The 24996-nt window shown below is 28.0% G+C and overlaps 1 protein-coding gene across 10 annotated transcripts in view; it reads right to left on the bottom strand.

Moving 5' to 3' along the window:
- LOC129619200 (neuroglobin-like) overlaps nucleotides 1–24996 on the bottom strand; it is a 208290-nt gene that overhangs the window by 102837 nt on the left and 80457 nt on the right. For 4 of the 10 annotated variants that reach the window (XM_055534325.1, XM_055534324.1, XM_055534327.1 and 1 more), the window contains exons 2-3: nucleotides 5528–5733; nucleotides 3457–4596 (exon numbers count right to left, since the gene is read on the bottom strand). In XM_055534325.1, the coding sequence (XP_055390300.1) occupies nucleotides 3457–3653 (197 nt within the window). In that variant the 5' untranslated portion in view covers nucleotides 3654–4596; nucleotides 5528–5733. Of the gene's footprint in view, nucleotides 1–3456; nucleotides 4597–5043; nucleotides 5352–5527; nucleotides 5734–24996 lie in introns of those variants that run through there. The other 6 variants (XM_055534330.1, XM_055534331.1, XM_055534329.1 and 3 more) reach the window with 4 other exon arrangements.

Below are 24996 nucleotides of genomic sequence, written 5' to 3' on the forward strand. Positions count from 1 at the left end.
CTATTTCTAACCTCAACCAATCTTCAATTGTTTTCTTCATGCATACCCATACATCTATATACTGTATACATCAGTGTAAACTATTTAAAAAGCCAGTGTACATTGAGAAAATTAACGTAAAAGGACTCATGACCGACCTCATTGCGTACAATAAGAGAGGTTATGCGATGGCACCAAGTTTTATATGTCCAGTTTTTGACATAAATGTGTTTCTCCATTACAGTGGAACGTAAATAAAGTATTTTCAGAAAAATTTCTGTCGGCCTGTCTTTCGGGTCAATCGATTTTCACCAAACTTTATATTTGAATCTAGGGTTGGATGCAGTTCACACGGTTGGATCAACTTTTCTAATATATCAAGTCTCTGGAATTGGATCTTTACTACGGACCGATTTTACATTTTTGATAGATTTTTACTGCGAACCACCTGCAATCGATTTTGTGCTGACCACATCAAATTTTTTTTGTAATACTCATGCAAAATATCGAAAAGAAAACAAGAAAAAAAAATAAATATTTACTTCGAATACTTGCTTGCTTGCTTACATCTTGTGCTGAATTTTAACAACCTAATAAAAAGTCAGTGTATAATAAAAACATACATACACATATACGTAATATACACATAAATATTATATAAATCTATTATAGATTGAAAATATTTTTTACCACAAGTTGAAGCACAAGCTGAAGAAGTCAATATTTTTCTAGTTTTCAAAAACCAATAAAAATACTCGTTTTTTTCCTACTTTAACTGTAAAATATTCAACAATAATTTATGTGTGTGTATGTTCTATCGACATAGGGTGTACATATGTCACTTTTTACTTATTATTGTGCATAACGTAATTACCTGTGTATGAATGTATTTGAATGGAACAAATGTTTACAAAAAGTAAAATTAAGAAGAATAACAACAATAAAATGAGAAAAAAAATTTGAAAATTTATTCAAGATAAGTTGTTACATTTTTAATACAGATGGCAGGCATGCTGAAGAATGTTGAATAGATTTTTACTGGTCGTAAAACACAATACAAAAAAAAAGTGATATAAATTGAATTTTTCTCTATATGTGATGAAGGTAGGTGTGTGTTCGGGGGTAATGAAATGTTCGAATCAAATCAAATGAATTGTAAAGAAATAAGCATGATTTTTTGGTTTGGTTTGATTACGCGGACCTTTCATTATATTATAGGGGGAAAAAAAATCTCTTAAGAACAATTGAAAAGGACAGTAATAGTTTAAAGAAGTCAAATAAAAAAGAAAGTAAAAACTGTTATATATTTCTTAAATATAGCGTTTGTATCAGCCAAATAGTATACATAAAGCCAGATCTACCAGGGACAAATATCATATCATTAAAGTTCGGAAATTCAGCGGTGAGTCCCGAATATAGCAGCCTTTCATTGGCCAAATAATCTGCATAAAATCATAGATCTACCAAAGGTAAAGCTCATATTATTAAAGTTTGGAAAATCAACTATTCCTAGACTAGAGTCCCTAACAGCGATGAATCCCGAAAAGTGACGGTGAGTCGCGAAATGTACTGAAAGTAACATTGAAAGTGATACATTTAACAATTGCGTCTTAACCAACCTTTGAAATATTTTATTCCATTTCATTACTAGATCTTGCACTAAACATTATTTATATGCTTAGTAATTTTTAACCCAAAATCTTTGTTTTAAGGTTCATAATATAATCTTGTATTTAAATTTTTGTTTGCTTCTTGTTCTCCTTCACATTTCAATAGAAATTTATAGAAAAGCATGTTATTCGTTTGATGTTACTAAAGAATTCAAGTAACTAGCTTAAAATAAAGGAATATAAGTCCATTTTTCTCTCCGAAAACACATAAACGTTAATGTCACATAATAGTCATTCGAACACAGATTAAGATATGCAAGAATAGAAGGTAAAAATCATGAAAATAAAGTGAAATTCAAAATGAAATTATTGCATCCCATAAAATGTATTTCAAGTTAAATGAAATATAAAGCTTTTCAGAAATATGTTCAACCTTATACACATTTACACAAATCACAAATACCTGTGTACAACTTGAATATACGGGGAAAAAATCTTGTATCCTTTCTAAAGAAAATTTTATAGTTTTTCTATATTTTTTTTTTACTTTCGATTTAAACATTTTTCATTTTCTCTAAAATTACCGTATTTTCACATAAAAATGGAAAGGATTCTCGTCATTGTTTGCATACAAGATAAGGTATATAGGATTTAATGATTTTAAATACCTCTCATGTTTGTTAGTATGTAATTTGTGAGTTTTAGTAACAAAGAAAAAAATTTCATTCAATTGACTTCCTACATAATTTTGTTTAGATGCCGACATGTACATATTAAATTTTTTATATGGGAAATAACAGTATAACAGTTACATATACCTTCATACAAATATACACCGTAAGAGTTTTGAAACTGTATTTAAGGACTTTTTATTTAATATTATTGTAAGAAGTTAATCATTTTATGTTGAAGTGCTCCCGAAATCTAAAATTTTTATATATGATGAAAAATCAAATAATTTTAAATGTGATTTTTTTAGTCTTATTTGAGAATACAATAAAATATTTTGAGTTTGGTCTGGAAAAATTGTCAATGGACACGAGGAACAGTTAGTGTGTTAAAATTGAACGATTCAGGGAAATAGGAATAAATGCTCTGCAAACGAAATATTAAATACCTGTTGTTTAAGTGTTTTAAATTTTTTATGCTAATTACGAGACCAAAAACATAAGGTTATCTGTAAGAATACCTGTAATATACGTTTTATCAAAATATCATTAATGTTCCGTAATTTAAGCCGAAGTTATATACAGGAAACTTTGGCTCTTTTGCCCGAAACATTTCTTCAGGATCCGACCACATTACTGTTCTTAGGTATTTAATAAAGGAATGGCAAAGGAGGTGATCGGAGCATTGGAAAAGTCTTCCAAAAGAGATTTAACAAGATTATAGGTTCGAGAGAGATTCAGGTGAAAATTATCAAAGGGGTCTTGTCGGGGCACTGCATTCTTTGGAGCAATTCAGTCCGTTGAGGTTAAAAACGCTTGCGGGTTTTGCGGGGAGGATGAGGAGATCTAAGTACAATTTATGAGAGAGTGTGATGCACTTGTTCGTAGAAGGAGAATACTCTGCTCTTTGGATCAAGTTCATCAGGAGGTTGAGTCGCGAGCGTGCGTTGCAGGGCATGTCTCACATTCAGAGAACGAGGCAATAGATCCTGAAGCGCGGTCGCCGAGCATCATTACTCCAGTTGTACAAATTTAGGAATGCACAGGAAAGCTCTGGTCCAAGAAACAAGTTTTCGCTCACAACATAAATCTTGTTTTAGCCGTTAATTCATTTCTATAAAATTTGAAATACGTCGCATAATATATATAATGAAGTAAGAGAATCAACTAAAAACATAAAATTACTCAAATTTACTTACTCAATAAACATATGAACACCAGTTGTTTGAGTTGCACGACTTATACCTTTCCATGATGCCATCATTGTATATTTTTGTCTAGCTGTTAATGGTAGTCTAGGATCTGGTGCTGCTGGTGGCGGTGGTTCACTTGGACCCAATACATTTCCACCATCTGATTTTGGATTACCAGCTAATTTACTTAATTCGCAACCCATTTTTTTTAATTTTTTTTTTTATTTTTTTTTTTGTTTTATTATTTTTTTTTGTATTTAATGCTTATTTTGGTACCTTATTATCGTTGGGATAATAAAATAGTTGAAATAATTCACAAACGAAAAAAAAAAATTAGAAAAATTTAAGAGTTTAATTTTTTTGTGGAATCGTGGTAAAATTATTGTGTTCGGTTATTTTCGGGGTGTTCGTTATTATTCGGTTATTGGCGGTTTGTGTGCCCCTTTTGTTTGTATTGTAAGAAAAATAAAATTCATAAAATATTTAGTTTTTCTCCCAAAAAAAAAATTTTAAATAAATAATTTTCTATTGTTTTTACAGTTTTAAATGTTTTCAGTGTAAAAAGGTGAAAATTTAAAATTTATTTTTTTTTTTCTAAATTTTCTCACTTTTTTCTACAATATTGTTTTTTTATTATGCTTTCCTTTATTTAATATAAAATTAAAATAAAATTTTTGTTTTGAACTTTTTTAGGCCTTTTTATAATTTTTTTATTGATTTTTTCTGTTAAAAATTAACAAGAGAAAGAAAAAAAAAACCGGAAACAAAAATACGAAATGAAAAAAAAAAATATTTTTTTTTTTTATTTTTTTTTTTGGATTGAAAATTGTTGTTGATTTTAATTTTTCAAAAAATTTCTTACTTATTACTTTTGTTATATTTTCACTTTTTTAATTGATAACCGCCCTAAAAACTCTAATAATCTTAAGTTTTCATTCGTTTCAATATTAAATTTTAAGATTTTCCAAAATTTTCGAGCAACCATTTTTTCTAAAAAAATTTAAAAAGTTTTACAAAATTTTTTTTTATTTTTTTTTTATTTTCTATTTCAAGATTCAATTTTTATTTAATACAAAAATAATAAAATGCTCAACATTCTGCCTTTGTTTTGTATTGTACGTGTGGATTTTTTAATTTTGACATCATCTGAAATAAAATGTATGAGTTTTTTTTTTCTTATACAAAGAAAATAAGAAGAGAAATAAGAAAGAAAAAAAATTATTAAATAACATTTTTGTAAAACGCCACAGGATATGCAATCAAAAAAAATATTATTTGCGATACAAATTGAAATTTGATAAGAAAGAGAAAAAAAAAATGAAATGAAAAAAAAAGAAAAAATTAAAGAAAAAAGAAAAGAGAGAAAGAGGGAGACCATATGAATTAAATTTGATTGAAGAACAAAAATTTAGATTTACTAATGCAATAATATTTATAATACAGCTTTATTGACCTATATAGCATAGACGGTCATAGACGAGTATACTCGTCATAATAGAGCCAATTTCCGGGTTATGAGGAATATAAAAATTATGACGAAAATACTTGTCGAAATATTATAAGAGTTTAAATTGTTTGTATACGTCTAGTTACTTCGATTTTGATGTCGTGTGAACCAGAACGAGAGAAAATAGAAAAATTGTTTTGGAAAGCTTAATTCAGACTTTGAAGTTTTTGATGAATTAATTTTATTCGGAATCAGATGTAAGTATAATCCTTTCGAAAATCGCTCTTTGTTTAAGCTCGTCGTTTTTGCCCTTACTTTGTGTTATTTTAACCAGTATGAAGACATTACTTGTCACAAGTCCATAATAATAATTGAATAATAAATTAATGTAATCAATAAATCAAATAAGATCTTCAAAATTTTCCAAAACTTGATTTTTGAATATTTTATTTTACAATTTTGATGGCTGAAAAGAGTCACAAAACAATTGAAATTATAATTATAGAAGAGCAAAATAATATTTACTGTGCAAGAGAGCAAAAAATAAAAACACAAAATTTGTAAAAAATTAAAATTTAATAAAATTTTTATTATTTTTAAATTAATATTGTAATAAACGTGGAAACCAACGATTTGTGATTTAATTCCGGTTAAAAAAAAAAATTGTTTTTATTTTTTATATCGGAATTTTGATAATTTTATGGTATGTAGGTTAGTAAACTTTTTGTTATTTTAACTCCGACTTCAAATTACTGTAGTTTTAATATCATCCGTATAAATAAAAGCTTGCGTTTGTTGGTCGTAATTGATTTATTTACGAAGATACCAGTCCAGGCCTGAAAATATAAAAAAAAATTTTAAATTAGAATTGTTTTGCAAAACAAAAACGAAATTTATAATTGGAGTTTAAATTTTTAATTATTTTATTATTTGATTGCTCTTTTAGGAGGAAGAGAAAGACATTTTTGCTCTATAAAATTTAGTAGATTCACTTGCTGAAAATTTAGTAGATTCACTTGTAAATCTCGAATAAGTCGCTGACCTCAAGCCAAAGCCCGACATCAACCTTTATCCACAATTTTTTTTTTAAATGAACACTTATTTCAAAATTCAGATTGCGATATTAAAGCTATAGCAATTATAGGAACCCTTAAAATTTTGATTCCGATTCTTCAGATTAGATTCACTGATTCAAGTTTTCTGTAAAGACTCCTTGACTACAACTTTTCGGCAAGGATTCTTCGGCTCCCACTCTTCGACTTCGTCTTTTCAACATCAACTCTTCAACTCCCAACTCCTTGGTAATAAATCTTTTCATTTATGACTCGAATGTTGAACGAATTTTTTACACTGACTTTTCGACTCCTACACTTTTGACTTTGATTGTTCGGTATCGCAATTCTTTTGCCATGGCTTTTCAGTTGTAAGTTATTGGTTTTTAATCTTTCACTTCGACTCTTTGGTTTAATTATTGTCAGTAAATTTTGCTTTTAAAATAGTTGCTTTTATGTGTATTCGACTGTATTTTAAATCCGTTTTATGAGTAAATTATAAGATATAGAGCCAAAGTGTTCAAGTGCTAACATCGAAATATAAACAACATGCTATAAGTCTAAAAAAATATTTACCTACTATGTATATGGACTTATATGAAGGTACAAATTTTATTTTCTCTCATCATTTAAATAGAATCTCAATTTATTGTTTTCTCTTAATTTCTAATAATTTTCTTTTTGTTTTTTCTCTTTTTAAAACATCAAAGTACATTTTATATAATATTTCGAATTAGAATACAAGAGAGAGTTGAAAAAATTGAAATGGGTTTCCTTTTTTTTCAAATCATATACTTGATGGAGAACACTTTTATCTGAGTATAGATTTCAGATTAAATAAAATAAATGGAAATATACGTACGAAACCTTATGAAACCTTTTCATAATACAAATTCTACCCTTATCTTTCATTCAAAATAAAAATGTTTTTTATATTATTTTTTATTTGTTTCTTTTGTAATCAAAAATAATATTTGAAATCAATAGAATTTCGATATTAACATAACAAAGAGAATGAAAACTATCCTTAAAAAAACAAAAACAAACAAAATATAAATACAATAAATAAATAAACATAAAATAAAAATCATAAAAGAAAATTTTATTGATATTATTTCGAGAAGAAAGTCTTTTGAAATAAAGAAAAGGAAATAAAGTTGGGCCAAATGAATGGTTTGTAGAGCAGCACTTTTACCTTGAAAAATTTAAAATACTGCCCTTGAAAACAATCTATTACAATTTTCACTACTTTTATACGGCCAAAAATTTGAATTTATTGCATACATTTAGGATACAAGAGTTAGTTGCTTTAAAAATAATTATATTTTTGATGGTATGGTATTTACCGTTAGTTTTTGCTTATTTAGAAATTTGGAAAAGCAAATTTTACCAATTTCGACCGGTGTTAACTTGAATGGAAGGAAATGGAAGTGCAGAAAAAAAGTTCTTCTAACGAGATAACCTATTTATTCGTGTCTAAACACTACCAACATTTCAGATTCCTACAACACGAGGTCTTAAAAAAAACAATAACAAAAATTTGGGGAAAAACGGGTTTAAAATAACGGTAAATTTTAACGGCCATTTTTTCTTTTCTATGATCAACTATACTATCCGCAGTGGAAAAAGCTAGCCACTACTCTTCTGTGTTTTTGTAGAATTTAAAAAATGTTTATGGTTTCGTTACGGTAAACAACTATAAAATAGCATTTTTAGGATTTTGATAAGATATACTTTTAAAAGGGGGAGGGTGGGATAGATAAAAATTTTCTTCATCGGAAATTAGTTTCTAGTAAAGATCTATTTATAAGTAAAATTTCAGCTGTCTGTCTTAAAAGATGTAGAAGTTTTGTAAACGGATCCACGGAAGGACGGTCGGAAAGAATCAAGCTAATACGCACTTTTTGCAAAAATGTTTTGAAAAAATGCTAAAAATGAGCAGGAATTTTACAAAAAACATTTTTTTTTCCTGTTTCCTCCAAAGGTTTTAGAAAATTTAAAACAAAATAACCGAAAAATTAAAATTTAAATAAAATTTTACAAAAATTATTTTACAAAGATCAAAAAACATTTTCAAATTTTTTTAAATTCAAAATTGATAGTTTTCGTAGATCCTTTTTTTTTTCAAAAATCAACTATAAAAATAAATAAATGAAATTGTTAATCCTTTTTTCCTAAAAATATCAAAATTTCAATTGATTTAAGGAAAAAAATTTTTCCATATGGTTGTAATTCATTTATTTTCGGCCATAAATTTGTAAGTAATCATAAAATTTCTACGCCTTAATATTATTATAAATTTTACAACAAATTATTTAATTTTAGACCCTTAATGTTCCAGAAAACAAATTTTCATTTTAAAGTTCTATAAAAGCAAATCTAACAGCTTTTAATTTTCAGTTAATTGGTTTGGGCTTTCGGAAGTTTGACTTTAAGTCTTAATAATAATTAAATTAAAAATTCGCCCGTTCTCAGTCAAAATGAACTAATAACATAATAAAGAGCTTAAACTGCTCCATTCCAAATCGGACTTCCCAATTCGGAAGCACCTTTCAAGATAGTAATTTAATACATCAAATGTACGACTTATTCTCCTTGTCAAAAAATACCTGTTTCTGATTGTATTATTAGTAAGTCGTAGGACTTTGGTTTTATGGTATAGGATAAGCCCTGACTTTTTCCAATTGGAAAAACAAAACAGCTAATTCAATTACGGCCTGGCTATCCGAAAAAACTACTATATAATTTACGACTATTACTTGATTGTATATACAGTGCACAAATTCAAAACCAATACTATTCCCAATTGGAAGGTACAGTTTTATTACACTCGCACTTAATCCACGTTTCGACTTCTTTTGACATTTTTTCATTTCAGTTGTCTTCGATCAACTTCTTAAAGTTTTATCTCATATCAAAGTGGATTGCGTTATATAATGTAGCACAGCTTCTGCCAGTCTGTTCACAATAATTGTAAGCTATGACAAGACATCATTATTAATCTACTCAAGCCGGTAAATATTTGAGTATTTTTGAGTGAAATTGATTAACTAAACAATATTTAATATGGCAAGCTCTGCGTAACTTGTATAATTCTTCACACTGAGAATTTATTAAAAATTAAATTCATTGGCTTGATTCCTAACATACAAAGACCAAAATCTTTAATTTTATTTTAATTTCCATAATTATAAATTCATCCATAGCAACCAGTACCATTTTTATACACCAAAAATTGACATTTAATTATGAAAATATTGTGTTAAAAATCCTTTTATATCCACCTAATTATTCATATGAGAAATTCTACATAAAATTTATTGAAATAGATGAAAGGAAACTTTAAAAACAAAAACACAGAAAACATAATTTAATTTAATCCTTTCTGGTTTCACAACTTTGAAAATTTTCATAAATTTTTAATTTTTTCATTCAAGCACAAGTACCTGTACTTCGTATGTGGAATTTATTTTCCATCCAGGTTGTGGAGTGTTTTAATCATACAAAAAAACAAAAAAATTGGAGTTATAATAAGGATTTTATTTAATTTTTAACGATAATTAAATGCATTTTCACTACAGCTCTCTGAATATGTACAAAATATTCAAAATATTCAAAATACTCTTTTCCGGAAATTATGTGTTCATACACTCACACACTCGTAAATTTGAAGTAGAGAAAATTTGCATTTATGTTAATTCGATTAGAAGTTCTGCAATAAAATTCCGTTAGAATTGCAATTACGTATACAGTGAAAGTTTTTGGGAAATAAATGAAATTATTGAGAATTATTTCAAAATTCAAGGATAAATTTCAAAGTGTAAACAGTGACCTTTCAAAATATTAAGCAGTTTAAATTTTTGAAACTTCAAATTTTAAGAGTTTTAATAAAAAACGACACCAAAATAATCACCAGTAAACCTTAAAAGATGTGACTCTTCAAAAAAATTAAGACTTGAATGCACTAGAGCCATATTTTAGCAGGGAATTCGTTCGATGAAGTAATACCAGGGCTTTATTTTACATTTTTACTAGAATGCTGCCGACAACATTTATCTAAAATAAAAAACTACTTTGTGGTAAACCTTATTCTACGGTAGAACAAACGCAGAATGTTTAAAATCGCTAAGATAACCCAGTTAAACGTAATGTGGTCGACCTTTAAAATAGAACTCAAACCAATTGAAAGATAAAACTTTTACACCAAAACTTATTGTAATGTTTCAAGTAGCATACTATATGCAGGCTACAATAAGTCAAGAATGGTTACGGAGGCTCGGGGTAGATCCTCTTTCCCCACTCAGTTCCCTTAAAATCTACAAAGTTTATGATACTGCGATAAAACGTGTCGAATGATTTTGTTCTCTAACATTGGAGATCACACTTCATATCGACAATTGCTGTTTTAGTATTGAATTTTTTCTTAAAACCAGGTAGCCTTCATGAAAGCAAGTAAATCCTTTTATGCAACTAATATAATTGACTATTTACTTCTCTCTTTAGTACCCTGGCCAAGACAGGGGTCATACAAATCGTTCTGTAGTTATTTGAATTTTATTTCTACTTTTAAGCACAGGAACTCGCAATAGAGTCATTAGAGAAAGTAACTGAGATTTAAAATTTGTACATAAACTTTTTTTTAGCAAATGAGGAAATTGCAAATACTTTCAGCTTCTCTATAATACATGCAAAACTGTCCAATTGACCCGTTAACTACTTCAATAAAATATGAATTAAATTTTTTAGTAAAATAAAATTTGCAAAAATATTTAAATTCCATTTTCAAGAGAAGAGATCAAATAAAAAAAGAATCTATTAATACGCACACTATGTTAATTTTACTGCCATTTTAAATTTATTATGAATAATAAAATTAACAATACATATAAAATTATTTTAAGAATACCAATATGAAAAATAAATAATTTTTTTTAATAAAATCAGCAACAAAATATACTTCAGTTATCTAGCTATACAAAATTCATCCTGAAGCATTAAAAAATCATTAGTAATGAATACTAGTTGGTTCTTATACTTTCAATCAAAAATAACTACAGTCGGATGTCTACATAAGGAACACACTTACAAAGAAACTCACTTATATCCCAACTTTTTGGGGTAAATAGGTGGGTAAATTTAAACACAACAAAATTAAAATCTCATTATGCTATGATAGATAAAAAATTTTTATGTTAAAGTGACATATTGTGAACTGACAAATTGTTAAATATCAAATTATGTGTCAGTTGGCTTTCATATGTATTGTATAGAGGGTTTTGAATCAAAACCTTAAAAGTGTTCAGGATAAGTGCACATTAATTGCATGTATGCGAACTTTTTGTAAAGAAAAAGCTCCGTTAATTACAACGAATTTTTTTCGTAAGAAAACAATGTGCATATATCCGTGTTCTACTGTAACTGTATAAAAATATGCATTCACCAAATCCATATTGCATACTTTAAGGCAAATAAAATTCTAACTATGTATTTTTCATTTTGAACAAAAACAAAGTGCATGTATGCATACTTTGTTGAAAATTTTCTTTCATTTTCATTTTAAAATGCATTTTCACTACCTAGCTACATTTAAGTATGAATTTGAAATATGCAAAATAATGAAATTCTATAGAAATTTATTTTGAAAATAAAAAGATAAACAAATTACTCTCAAGGTGAAAATTCCGTTTTTTTTTTTATTAAAATGTTAAGTTGGAAGAATAGAATTGAGGAAAATTCCTATGTAGCTCTAGCTAGTATCAGAAATATTTTCTCATTTTTTTCTATAAATAAAAATTTTTTTTATTTTTTTAAAATGAAAACTTTAAATTGCTCTTATAATGCCATCTCATATAATGTACACTTGTTAAAATATTTTACAATTTGCAACATTATTAAAACTTTTCTTATTTACCTTAATTTTTTATAAAATTTTTCAGTTTTAACTTTTTTTCCATAAAATGAGCATAGGTGTGCACAGAACATACAGAAAAATTTAAATAATATTTTCTAGTTATCACTTTCATTCTAACTTATTCTGGTTAGGATACACACGTACACACACATGTAACTTGGTGGAATTGATTATTTTGTATTAAAAAAGTTTCTACTTTGAACTATTCGTCATTTTGTTGTGGCGGGTTTGCACACAGTCACAATAAGCAGTAATAAAATTTTTTTTATGTAGTTCAATTCTCAATTGAGAAGAAATTTTTATAACAACTTTAGTTATAAAAAGTCTAAAATAAAAAGTTAGAATAATCAAAAAAATTTAAAAACTTTTTATTGAATGAAGTTACGCGAAGTCATAAACAGCGCGAAACAAAATTTATAGGTATTTTTCGACCAGCTTCTGAAAATATTTCCAACTAAAAATTTAAAAATTTTTTTGGGTTTTGGCGAATACTTTAAAAGTTTTTATGTAACAAAGAACATGGGGGTTCCATTCCAAGCTCATTTTAGCTACGCTATTGGTAAGTTTTCTTGCAGTGCGTCCAATCCATCTCTATTCTCCTCTGCTTATTTGTTTATCCATAGGTTTCTGGCCTGTTATCAAGTTGTCATATTTGCTTATATTTATCTGAGGTATCTATTAATGAATACTTGCAACTTCCGGCTGACAGATATTGACGTTGACCAAGTTTCTTTGCCGTACAATAGAACTTATTTTACACAACATTGGAATACTTTAAGCTTAGTCGCTCTGAATATCTGGTTGCTTCACCGTATCGATGTTAGTCTTCCAAACCCTATTCTTGCTTTCTTCTGTCTGTTGTCTACATCTAGTTGGGTCGATAAAGAGCATGTATAGTACTCTTTTGATTGTTCGAATATTATTCGAGGTGTATTCACTTTTATTTTGTTCGAATATTATTCGAGGAACCCCGGATATAAAGGAATGTGTGTTCAAATCTAAAAAAGTAATTTTATTAAAGTAGACAAAAAAATTAATGATCTTAAATTTGAAATTCCAAATTACTTTGTGAAATTTATTAATTTTTTTGGCTACAAACATACCATCATGGTATGGTCACGTTCTCTCCGTTCATGTAAAATATATTTTCATTATATTTTTCTAATTTTCATTTGTGGTATTTATTATTTATGAATTGATTTATTTCTTGTCTTCGAAAATGTGACTTTTTTTAATATTATCCTATCTCTTCTTCGTACATTTTTTGAAATTTTGATCCCTGTTTACTATATACATAGCTTAGGACCTTTCAAAATATAGATTTTGGAAACCCAACGAAAAAAAAACTTAATTCATATATAAACTTTATTTTATTTAAGAAGGAAGTGTAGAAAAGAGTCGCACTTAAATCACATAAAATCTAAAATATTTTATATTGAAATACGTATAGGAAAATTAATTTATTATAGTATGTGTGGTGTCAAATATATGGGAAAACACCACATAAAAATATCAAAAAATTTTCAGGGAACAAATAAATGTCCGTCCCTTAATCATAACCATTATAATCATCATCATCATCTTACCCATCTTCTCATCAACATCATATTATTTGTACATTATTTTTAAATTGTTGTCACGCATAAGTTTCCAATCTCGAATAAATATGTGTGAGTTCTAAATATTGGCGTTCTTAAATTTGTACGGTTCCATACTTCCGTTCATTGTTACTATTTTTATTTTCGTTTTTTTTGGGTTCACTTTAAAAATAGTCACAAAAAATAAAAAAAAATTTTTTATTAATTTTTGACCCCAATTTTTTTTTGCCCTTAAAAATACTTTTAGAATTTTATATAAAAAGTGATTTTGTGTGTTATAATGAAGTCCTTGTTCTTATAAATTAAATGTTTAACGAATAGGACCAAAGAAAAAATATTTGTTTTTGTATAAATATTTTTATTTAAAAAAAAAATAAGGGAAATAAAAAATTTTTTACATTTTTTTCTTTTTCATTCATTTCCGATTTTTGGTGACACGTACATTAGCAAATTAAGTTTTATTCACACATGTTCCATGACATACTCTGAATTCTTGGCAAACGGCATTAATCGGTGGTTATAAAAAAACTATTTTCATGTTATTAATATTCCTACCCACAACTTCTAATTAGTGTGATTGAAAAACACAAAACAGGGCAAACATTTGCCCGAAAATGATGACATAATTTAATTTAAAACAAAAAGAAAAATTTTGTAGCTACCGCGAACCTTGAGAACTATACATCGACAAATGGTATGATGCCTAGAAGAATATATGAAAGAAACCTATAGACTGCCACCGGCACTCGACAAAAGCACCTATGAAGAATTTCGATTCAACCGAACGGAAAATTTTAAAACACATTTTTCGTACTTGCTCTCTATCGATATTCGCAACATTATTTGGTATGGAAAATCTACTTATAATGTTATATAGGATTACAGGATTGTATTCAAGACATATCGTATAAATTAAATGAATCCAGATTGTGTTCCACATACTTTAAAATCGGAAGGTAGGAGCTGGTAAAAAATTAAATCATTAATTAATTTGAAACTACTTTGTTTGGATCGTAACTAGCTGCTTTTCAATTCAAAAAGTTCATTCCACAGCTCGAAACCTCAGGATGCGGGCTATCTAAGATAAAATCTATACGTCTGCTGTGTGACTCTAAAGCTAATACTCTGATTTAACTTCCATTCTATTGGTTTAGTTTCATAATTGTGACACCGCCAAATGTACATTAAAACCTTGGACCAAATTCAATACTTCAGTTTAGTCAATATCTAAAAGTAAAATTATAATATAACCATTTAATTATTGACGACGAAGCATACTTAAAGAGGCCGAAACAAATGGAAATGGCTGGCTGGTCAGAAATAAAATGCCTAGCCCAAAACGGGGTACGATTCAGAGGATTTGTTGAAGTCCTATGATCCCACCGAGAATGAACAAAAGAAGGAAAAAAAAATAATTGCTCATTTTCCTTTCCTTCCGTTTCCCCAGGTTGTTCATTAATGTTTTTCATCGTTTTACTCTAATTATTTATTTGACGATACTGGAATATAAAATCAATATTTCACTTGTGTTTTCTTCTCCATTTCTCCATTTTAATTTATTGCCATATTGTACGTACACATGTTCACACTTGTTCATTTATTCGAAGTTAAAATGATTTATAACTTGTAATTTTCTTTCATTTATGACATGATTGTTTTAAGAATAACAGTTTATTTTCCTTGGAAAATTAAATAGTATTTTTACTTTTTTATTGATAATAAAAATGATAATTGCATAGTTTTTTTTCTGGTATAAAATGGAAAGAGCAAACATTTTTTATGAAAAGTTTTAAATAAATTATAAGTGAAATTTTCATAAATTTTTTTTATTTTGACATTTTAAAATAATGACAATAATTTTAAAATGATTGTAAAAGCACAATAAATTACAAATAAAACCTGAAGAATAATAAAAGAAAACACAAAAAAACTATTTATCTCTTTCTAATTTATTGTGTAATTATCGAAATATGCACGTATGTATGTATATCAACATTCCAATATCAGCTCTTTTAAAAATACCCTAATATCTGATATATATATGTCCCATAATTTCGAAGGAACATGAATGACACTGTAACGCTATCTGTAATTGACAAGAGACTGACAAGAGAATAAAAAAACTACAATGTAATGCAGGGTCAGCTACTAAAATTGAAAAGAAAGCATTTGTATTTGAAAACTAACCACCGAGAATAGCATTCGAAAAATTCAAAGACAAGCTGATGAAGAAGTATTTGACATTTATTTCAAACAATGACACATAGTATGGGGAAAAGTTACTTATTATTACTAAAATGAAAGGAATAGTTTAAATCACAATTCTGTTAACAACCAATCAATGTTATGGAGTTTTCATTAAATAAATCCAAAGAAAAAGTCAAGGACAACATTCTTCCAATTAAATGCCATAATTTCAATCAATCAGTCGTTAATTATGACACGCCATTGCTCAGATTTTCATAAAGAAATTCAGAATTCCTCAATTAACTATTACTTTATTGTAGAAATATTTTGTTTTGTAGTTATGTCTAAAAACAATTTTTGATTTTCGAAAAATTCATATTAATAAAATCAAAATACAGTTATGTAGTCTAGTTCTTAGAATTCGGTAATTATTTTATTTCTGTAATGAAGTTTTGTGAAAGTGTTAAGAGAACAGAACGTTTTAAAAAAATTCAATTCGTATATGATTTTTTCTATTTTTATTAGTCGCATTGCATACTTACAATAAAGCAGGTTATGTGACGGCAGGAAATTTCTCATGTCGAGTTTTTGATGAAAAAACTTGTGCATGGTAAGGAAGCGTAAAATCCCTGAGCTTACTTTGAGGATGAGACGGTTAGAATAACTTGTGGGATATATCGGGAAATGGGGTATGTTTAAGAAGTGGAACGTATATGAAAGTATTTAACAGATTAACTTTAAATTTTATATACTTATAAGCTTCGTTTAAGAGTACGAGAAACCACTGAACTTTTGGGACCATTTTTAACATATCTAACTGAACTTTTAGAATTTTAATATTCGAATTCGGTTTGCTATCGGAAGTAACTGACGAACTTGTCACAGAGTGAGCTTAGAATTTGAAAGATTTGTTTAAAAGACATTTTCATAATCTTGTGCGGCACTTTCGCAATACATCTTACAGTCGTCTATGTACTGATCCCATCAGATATTTTTTTTTATAATTGAGTACAAAAATAAGTAAAATGAAAATATTTTTATAGAAGAAAAAAATTTAAATTTATTTTTTTTTTAAAAAATTTGTTTTTTTTTTCGTTATCTAAAATAAATAATCATTGAAACGACATTTTATGAATTAATAATATTGAAAAAAACATAAAAAGACGTAAGAGATTTCTCAATGCTATAAACGAAATTTTATTTTACAATAATAATCATTAAATTGCATAAAACTAGGGGAGATTTGTTGTACTGATAAAAATTTTTGATGATTTCATCGCTGTTTTTTTTTTCTTTCTCTCTTTTTTTTTAATTTTTTTTTATCGTAATTTATATTTCCCGTCAGACATCTTTTGTTGTTCCACTTCTATGAATCAAGGATAATTGATTGATTTCATTGAATAAAATTAGTGTATATTCTACCTGTATGTAGGTTGAATGATTTACATAAGTATGTATAATGTTTTTTATCTATAATTGTATATTGTACAGGGTTCTTACATAACATATAATTCGATGTTTCAATGATTTTCGATATTAAAATCAATTCAGAATTAAAATTGAGAGAAAATACTGAGGTGTAGCAAAGACAAGAACCATTGATATTATTTTCTTACAAGAGCATATATTTAGGCGCTTAAATTTTTATTTTTAAATGAATATTTACAGTTAATAGGTAATAATGTATAAATTTATTGAATTTTTGAATGATTGTAGCAATAACGATTATAAACAGTTATTAGAATTTATTTAGTAATTTTTAATATCTGATTCGTGTTAGAATTTAACAGGACTATGCAGTTATTCACAAAACGATTCTAAATAAGTAACATACAAGATTTATTCTATATGCAAGTACAAAAATTATTATTTAAAAAAAAAACATTAATATTGCATCCCCTACAAATTATTATTAGTTAGGGTTCGCAGTTATTATGTGTTGGTGTTATTTATTGATTGGGGTTCACAACCACCTATCTGACATATATAAATTTATATAAGAATTGTATGAATTTTACGAAATTCCTGCACCCTATAAGGTTTGTGCAATTGAGCGAATTCAATATTTATTAATTAACTTTCAAATCGAAATACATTTAAAAAATTTCTCTTTACCCTCAAAAACTTCTTAGAATTTTGACCATATTGTAGAGGTAATGTTAAAATTTATTTAAAAAAAACACAAAGACCAAAAATTGTACCTCAAATGAATTTTTATCTAATTTAAATTTTCCAATCACCCATTCCTTTACTACACAAATATTCATATGTACATTATGTACATTAAATGTAAGTACATTCTATGACAAACAAAACAAGACAAAAGAAAAAAAAAGGAAAAAATCAAAAATATCCTGAATAATAAATTTTGATGTAGGTCTCATTATAATCTGGCTGTTATTCAGCAGAATTATGTGATAAAGTCACTTGTTAGATTTTAATGTGATTTTCTATGTAGAAAGATAAAAAAAAAATTTGAAATTTCCGAATCTAAAAATACACTGTTTTCCTTTTTTTTTCTCTCCTTCCTTCTTTTAATTTTTTTTTCTCATTTTCTATTATTAAGAATGTTGTAAAAGTGTAAATCGATTGATATAAGTGAGAAGAAGAAAGAAAATATGCTTTTCTATATTTCCTTTCCGTTTTTTTTAATTCATTTTCAAAATAACTCATGCAAAATAAATTGGAAATTGCAAGTGAGAATAAATTTATATAAAAAACATGATCTAACACTAACAACATTGTAAAATTCACAATAAATTAGTAGTTTATAGTTAATTCAAAGTAACTTTGGGGTATTAATTTCTATCATCCATTTTTAATTATCTGTCATCGTACTAATGTGCATCCCTCTGTCACATTTAAACACAATTCGCATTGCGCGATTTTGCAATACTCACAGTATGTCAAGTTTAGTGTTTTTACTTTGATGCGCTAAATCTGAAATTACTAGCTATAATTCTCATTCATACAGTGACAAATCGCCTTTCAATAAGAGTTTCTATCACCTTCTATTAAAGTGTAAATATTATAAACGTAACGGTGAAATGAAAATGTCATTACATTAAATCTGTTTTTTTTTTTTTGAAAATAAACAAAAACAATGAATATTTAAAGCGTTATATAAGACATTGCAAGCGTCTATTTCAAAAAAAAATTATATAAGATTTTTAACTTTAAAATTTTAATTTATATGCCCTGACAAAATGAAAGAAAACAACCTTATTTTGCACTCAAATCCCGATGACTTATTACAAAATTATGTTTTCTATGAAAAAATGTCAAAATTTTAACAATATGACTTTTTGAATTCATTCATCCATATACAGGTATATAGATGTACAGTTTCTTTTTACTGTTATTTTTAACATTTTACAAATTTTCAAATTGAATTCTCGATTTGAATTAAATATTTTGCGTATTTCTTCTTCCATCTCATCGTCTTATTTATATACTTAAGAAATTTTCATTCTATTACAACTTGGCAGACAATTGAACTCACCTGGTTTTTTTCCTCAATTTTAGATTTATGTATTTTATTCTCTATACGTCCCTTATCTGTATACTTATCTCTACAATATCTATGGTTTTAGTATTTGTAATATTACTGTCGTTATTTTCGTATTTCTTATCCCACCCTTCAGGGATTTTGAATTCATTTCTATGTTTCCAATAAAATGACTTTTGAATTTATATCATTAAAATATTGAATTTATGTGTATGTAATTTCCTTAAGGGTGAAAATGGATTTTCTATTCAATTGTTTGTTGTCATTTTTTTTTTAAATATATAAAAATGACATTTAATCGGACACTTTAATGTTGTAAGGAGAAAAAAGTCATTTCTATTTTTAATTTTACATTTTATTTGATGTGATAGACAAAAATATTTTAATGTTCATAAATGTACTTATATACATCATTAGATATTATGAAAATAGTGCTTATGATGCTCTAGGCCCTAAGGAATTTAAAATACTGAATATGCAAAAAAACAAAATTCATTTATGATCAGTTTTCTAATATTGTAAATAACTAGAAATTTAAATTTATAACACGAATTCTAAAATTACAATATTATTGAATTGAAAAATTTATAAAAAAAACATTTGCATTTTGACAGACAGTTAAAGAAATTTGATAGCAACTTTTTGTTAAAAATTTTTGACATTCTTAACGCTGATTAAATTTATGAAATATTTTTAGTTTTTCAAAAAAAATATTTAATAATTAAATACAATTTAATTGAAGACTTCATCGCTTAATAAGAAATTTAATGGAACAATATATTTTGCGACTGCTGAGGACTTACAATTTAACATACTCATTTGAATACGGAGAAATATTAAACTCAAAATGGCCGATTTCGTAGAGGACGCGCAGAGATTTGACTGCCTTCAAAAGTGTGTTCGAATTACTTTTTGAAATATCAAGTCTTTTATTCAAATTTAAATGTACTATACATTCACATATTGATTCTTACATAAATTTTTCTAAGAAAAATTATTTCTACTTGAATTTTATCTTGATTTTCAAAATTAATATTGTTTTTATAGGTACCATATAAAAATAGCAACAAATTAGTCAAATTTTTTATCGAATTTTCATCAGTTTCCAATAATTTTAGTGAAATAATAATGAAAAATATTCAATTATTTTGAAAAAAACCAAATATAGAAAATCTACCCATCTGCTAAAATATAATTTTAGTAAAAATTTTGTTTACGTAGCATTAAATGTCAAACATTACCCATAAAAAATAAATATGTATGTACATAAACATTTTTAAATTTTTTACAAGAAAACTTAAATTTTACGACACAATGAAATTAAGCACACTACAAACATGAACACCAAGAGGAAATTTTTAAGAAAATTCGAATATGATAGGATGGACGGATACACCACCTAAGGAAGTACGAACGATAATGGGAGGAGGATATTCAAAAAAAAAAAATTTTAAATTTATATTTAAAATTTCCCAATTTTTACATTATCCCATGTTTATTTTACATACATTCATACAAAACATTAAAATATTACTGCACATAAAACATAAGTCTTTTTAAGTCTACACAATCTCCATCTCCGTCATATTCTTTAAAATATAAAACAAATGACGACAAAATGTCCATTTGATTTAATGCAAAATTATATTTTGTAAATAACATTTTTCGGCTTGACATTAAGGATATTAGAGAGAGAAAAAATGTGGAAGATGGAAAATGAATGTATTTTTATTAAAAACGTGACTTGAGTTTTATTTGTTAATTTGACATAAAACAATAGAGTAAACACACAAACATATACTTGTACAAATTATGCGTATTCAATATGGGACGTGAGTATATTTTTTTTCTCTTTAAATTGGTATTGATTATAGAAAAATCTCAAAATGTACTCAAGATATTTTGTTACTCTTAAAAAATTATTCCAAAATTTTAACAATTTTTTTTATTTTAATTAATATGTAAATGTATAAAATAAATTTTATATATATGTATGTATGTACTTATTATAATTAATTAGAATCAAGGTTATTTTATAACTTTCAATAACCACACTGCCAAGTTATATTTAGAGTATAACAAGATTTCTGAAAAATCAATGTTGAAAAATAATTATTTTGTGATTTCCATTTAATTCTCAATTTTATTAAATCAATGAATCTGAAAACTTTTCATTGAAATTTTCTTAGAAAATATTAAATTAAATTTCAAAGTAATTTTGTTTTGTACACTATAATATGAACGAATTTGAAATTATTACACTAGGTTCCATTAGTCAAAAAGACTAAATGTGAAATTACGTCGTTTATAAAACCCTCACATATTTACAGAAGTGCCACCTCCGTCAAGTCCGACGGCGCTACCATATATCTCCTCTAACTGAATCAACCGCCAATGATTCATACAAGCAGAGATATGCTGAGCCGTCTTATTTTCAACTTGGCAAAATCAACCCAAAACATCCCTAGGTGGTTACAATTTGTACAAGTAATAACCACTGCCTCTTCTGGGAAACGAACCCGATTCCAATACTGGTGCTGCCGGAGCCTCATTTGTTCCTTCCTACACGCCTTCATTTGACAACTTGACAACCCACAGAAAGGCTAAGGCCCAACAAAAATCATCGCAAACAAAAATGTTTTCTAAAACTTGAAAAAATCTCAAATTTGAAATCACAAAATTCAAAAAGCAAAAAATCCTTGCCATTTAAGTATATACAATCAACAAGGACACCTGATTCAATGCAACTCTTCTTCTCTTTGTTTACAAAAGAAACGATGTATAATTGCAATTTTATTTTGACAAGAAGATAGAAAAAATAAACCTTTTGCTTGTTGTATTCAAATAAAATCAACAACTTTTAAATCATTATCCTTTAAGGATTAAATAAAATAGTTTTCAAAGAAAAAAAAATATAAAATAAATAAAATGTTAAATGATCTTTTAGATTAAAACTTGTTAAAAAAATTTTATTAAATCAAAACAAAAAAAAATTCAATTTTATTTGTTGAACTCAAGTGTTGAAAATAAAATTGAAGCAGCTCAGAGCTATGTAGATCAAAAATAAGAAATGATGAATAGATAACCAGATGAATGGAATAACCATTATCCTTTTAGTGAATATTCGTTTGTATTTTCTCTTTTCTCTTTACCAATTTTGTTTTGCTGTATCCAATGTTAATAATGATTGCATCAATGGAATCAAGACCAATTCGCTTTCTTTTCTTTGTACATTGCGTTTTCTTTGATGAAAATATATAAAACTATACTTTTCACTATTCTTTTTGAAATAAAGAACAAAAATGAAATAATAAATTAAGTGTGTTTTTTTGTACATTTACCGCTTTTGAAATCATATCCCAAATTGGAACACATGCACTTGAAATTTTAAAAAATTTTATTTAAAACGCTAGCAAATTAACTAAATTTCAGTTCAATTTAATTGCAATTGCGGACCAACCCAAACCCCTCAAAGCAATACGCAAAAATTTCTTCTTCAATACGAGAAACATCCATGCCCAAACCTGATAAGCATACTCAAGAATTGGCCTAACAAAGGACACATATAAATGCCTCGCAACATACGGATCAATAAACTCTCTCGCCAACTTTATTACGAAATCCAGTTTCGAATTAGCCCTATCAAGGATCATATTCAAAAGAGCACCAAAATCCAGCCTGCGATCAAGCATAACTGGGGTTATTATAGATCACAAAAAGGGTTCACCCTCAGAAATGTCAATCCGTTAAGGCAATAATCATGCCGCATAACAGAAGACTTGCTCCTCCGCGAAAAACTCATGACGCGACACTTACTAATGCTAAGTTTTAAGCCATTGACCCGACATCAGTCCCACAAACTTTCAAAATCCCTCTGCAACTCTACACAATCAACCTCTGATCGAACTGCCCTCACAATCTTGGAGTCATCTGTAAAACTATTATGCGCGGAACCCACAACAGAACGTAAAGCCTGCAGAACATCCGACCCTGCACAGTAGACATCACACAGAGCAGAACGGAAAGAAACCTGATAAAATCTTCAACACAAGTAGGAGTAGACCCACATCAAGCTACGAAGAGAAAAACCCACGCCAGCCAACTTTCTCAGTATAACCTGATGCGGTATAGTATTGAAGACCTTACGAACATCCGTAAAAATAACATCGACTTGAACACCCCCCTCCATAATATTAATAGTATTCAAGACAAACCCTACCGAACTGGTAACAATCAGTATTGAGTGAGTAAAAGGACTACAAAAAAACAAGAAGTAATCAACCAAAATAACATTTCATAACCGAAGAACGCAAGCCCCTCTTATGAACCGGAGCAACGTACGACTCCTTCCAAGCCAAAGGAAAAACAGAAGACACCAACGATAGGTTAAATAAAGAAGTAAGAGGACCAACAAGGCTATCAGCGCATCTACACAACACCACACTTGGAATCCCATCAGGACCAGGAGACCAGTCACTACCCAACCTTTCTCAAAAGTGGCGGGCAAACAAATTTGAAATGACCAGGGATCACTAGAAAATCTCTCAGAAAATTCGACCAAGGATGGATAACCACCAGACCTATTCTTAGAATTAATAAAATCAAAAAACTTTCGCGGATCGCCAAACATACTACGCCGAACATCATTAATATATGCCCCATACAAATCACTACAAAGAGACCTAAAGCCATTATAGACCAAGCAAAACTTGGCATAGGCCGTCGAAGACCTCAAAACCACAAAATCCCACCAAGGAGAATTCCTAACATTCCTAAGGCGCCGCAACTCAGAGATATACCAAGGAGAAGACACACGTAACCTATCTCCCACCACTGGCACAGAAACACACAAACAGTCGAAGACACACAAATAAAACTTGCGCAGACAATCATCAACACTCGCACCTGCCCAGAAAATAGATTCAAACTCAATCGAGCGTAACAAATCATTCAATAATCCAAAATCAGCCCTACGAAAATTAAAGCTGAAGCTCTGCCCCCCACCCCAAACGCAGCAGCAGAACCAAACATCCCGACAGAAAACATAATAGAGACAGGTGCATCTGGACGACAAATAAACTGATCACAAGAAGACACAGCAAAATTACCAGGATCAGAACAAAGAACAAGATACAGCTGCCTACCAAACCTATTACGAAGACCACTAATTTGCCACAAGTCACACGAACCAATATCGTCGAGAAACTTCAATTCAAAACTCAATGGGACATTAGAAGCCCAGGCAAATTAAAATCACAAAGTTAACAAAGTCGTTAACACTATAAATAAAATACACACTTATTAAAATGTGCTTACATAGTAAATTTTGATTCTTTACCGTATACCATAATTATCCTAAAAGCATCGATTCTCTTTTTTAGCATTTTTCTAAAAAATTTTTTGAAAAAAGTGCTTATTAGTTTCACTCTGTCCGTCCGTCCGTCCGACCGTCCGTCCGTCCGTGGACACTTTGTTTGTTTACAAAACTTCTACATCTTTGAAGATAGAAAGCTGAAACTTATTTCCGTAGAACAAAATTTTTACCTATCTCCCCCCCTCTAGAAGTTATACCCCCCCAAAACCCTAAAAATGGCATTTTTAAACTATTTGTAGCAATGAAACCATAAGCATTTTTGAAATTTTTCAAACGCAGAAAGGTAGTGGCTTGCTTTCCCTAGCGCGGTATACTATAGTTAAACTTTAGAAAAACAAAATGGCCTTTCAAATTTACCGTTATCTAAAGTCCTTTTTTCCAAATTTTTGATTTCGTTTTTCTTCTTGACCCCATACTGTAGAACTTTGAAATTTTAGGAGCTTTTAGACATTAACAAAGAGTTCATTTC

This window comes from Condylostylus longicornis, unplaced genomic scaffold (genome assembly GCF_029603195.1).
Source record: "Condylostylus longicornis isolate FDR11 unplaced genomic scaffold, ASM2960319v2 ptg000011l, whole genome shotgun sequence".
Classification (NCBI taxonomy): Eukaryota; Metazoa; Arthropoda; class Insecta; order Diptera; family Dolichopodidae; genus Condylostylus; species Condylostylus longicornis.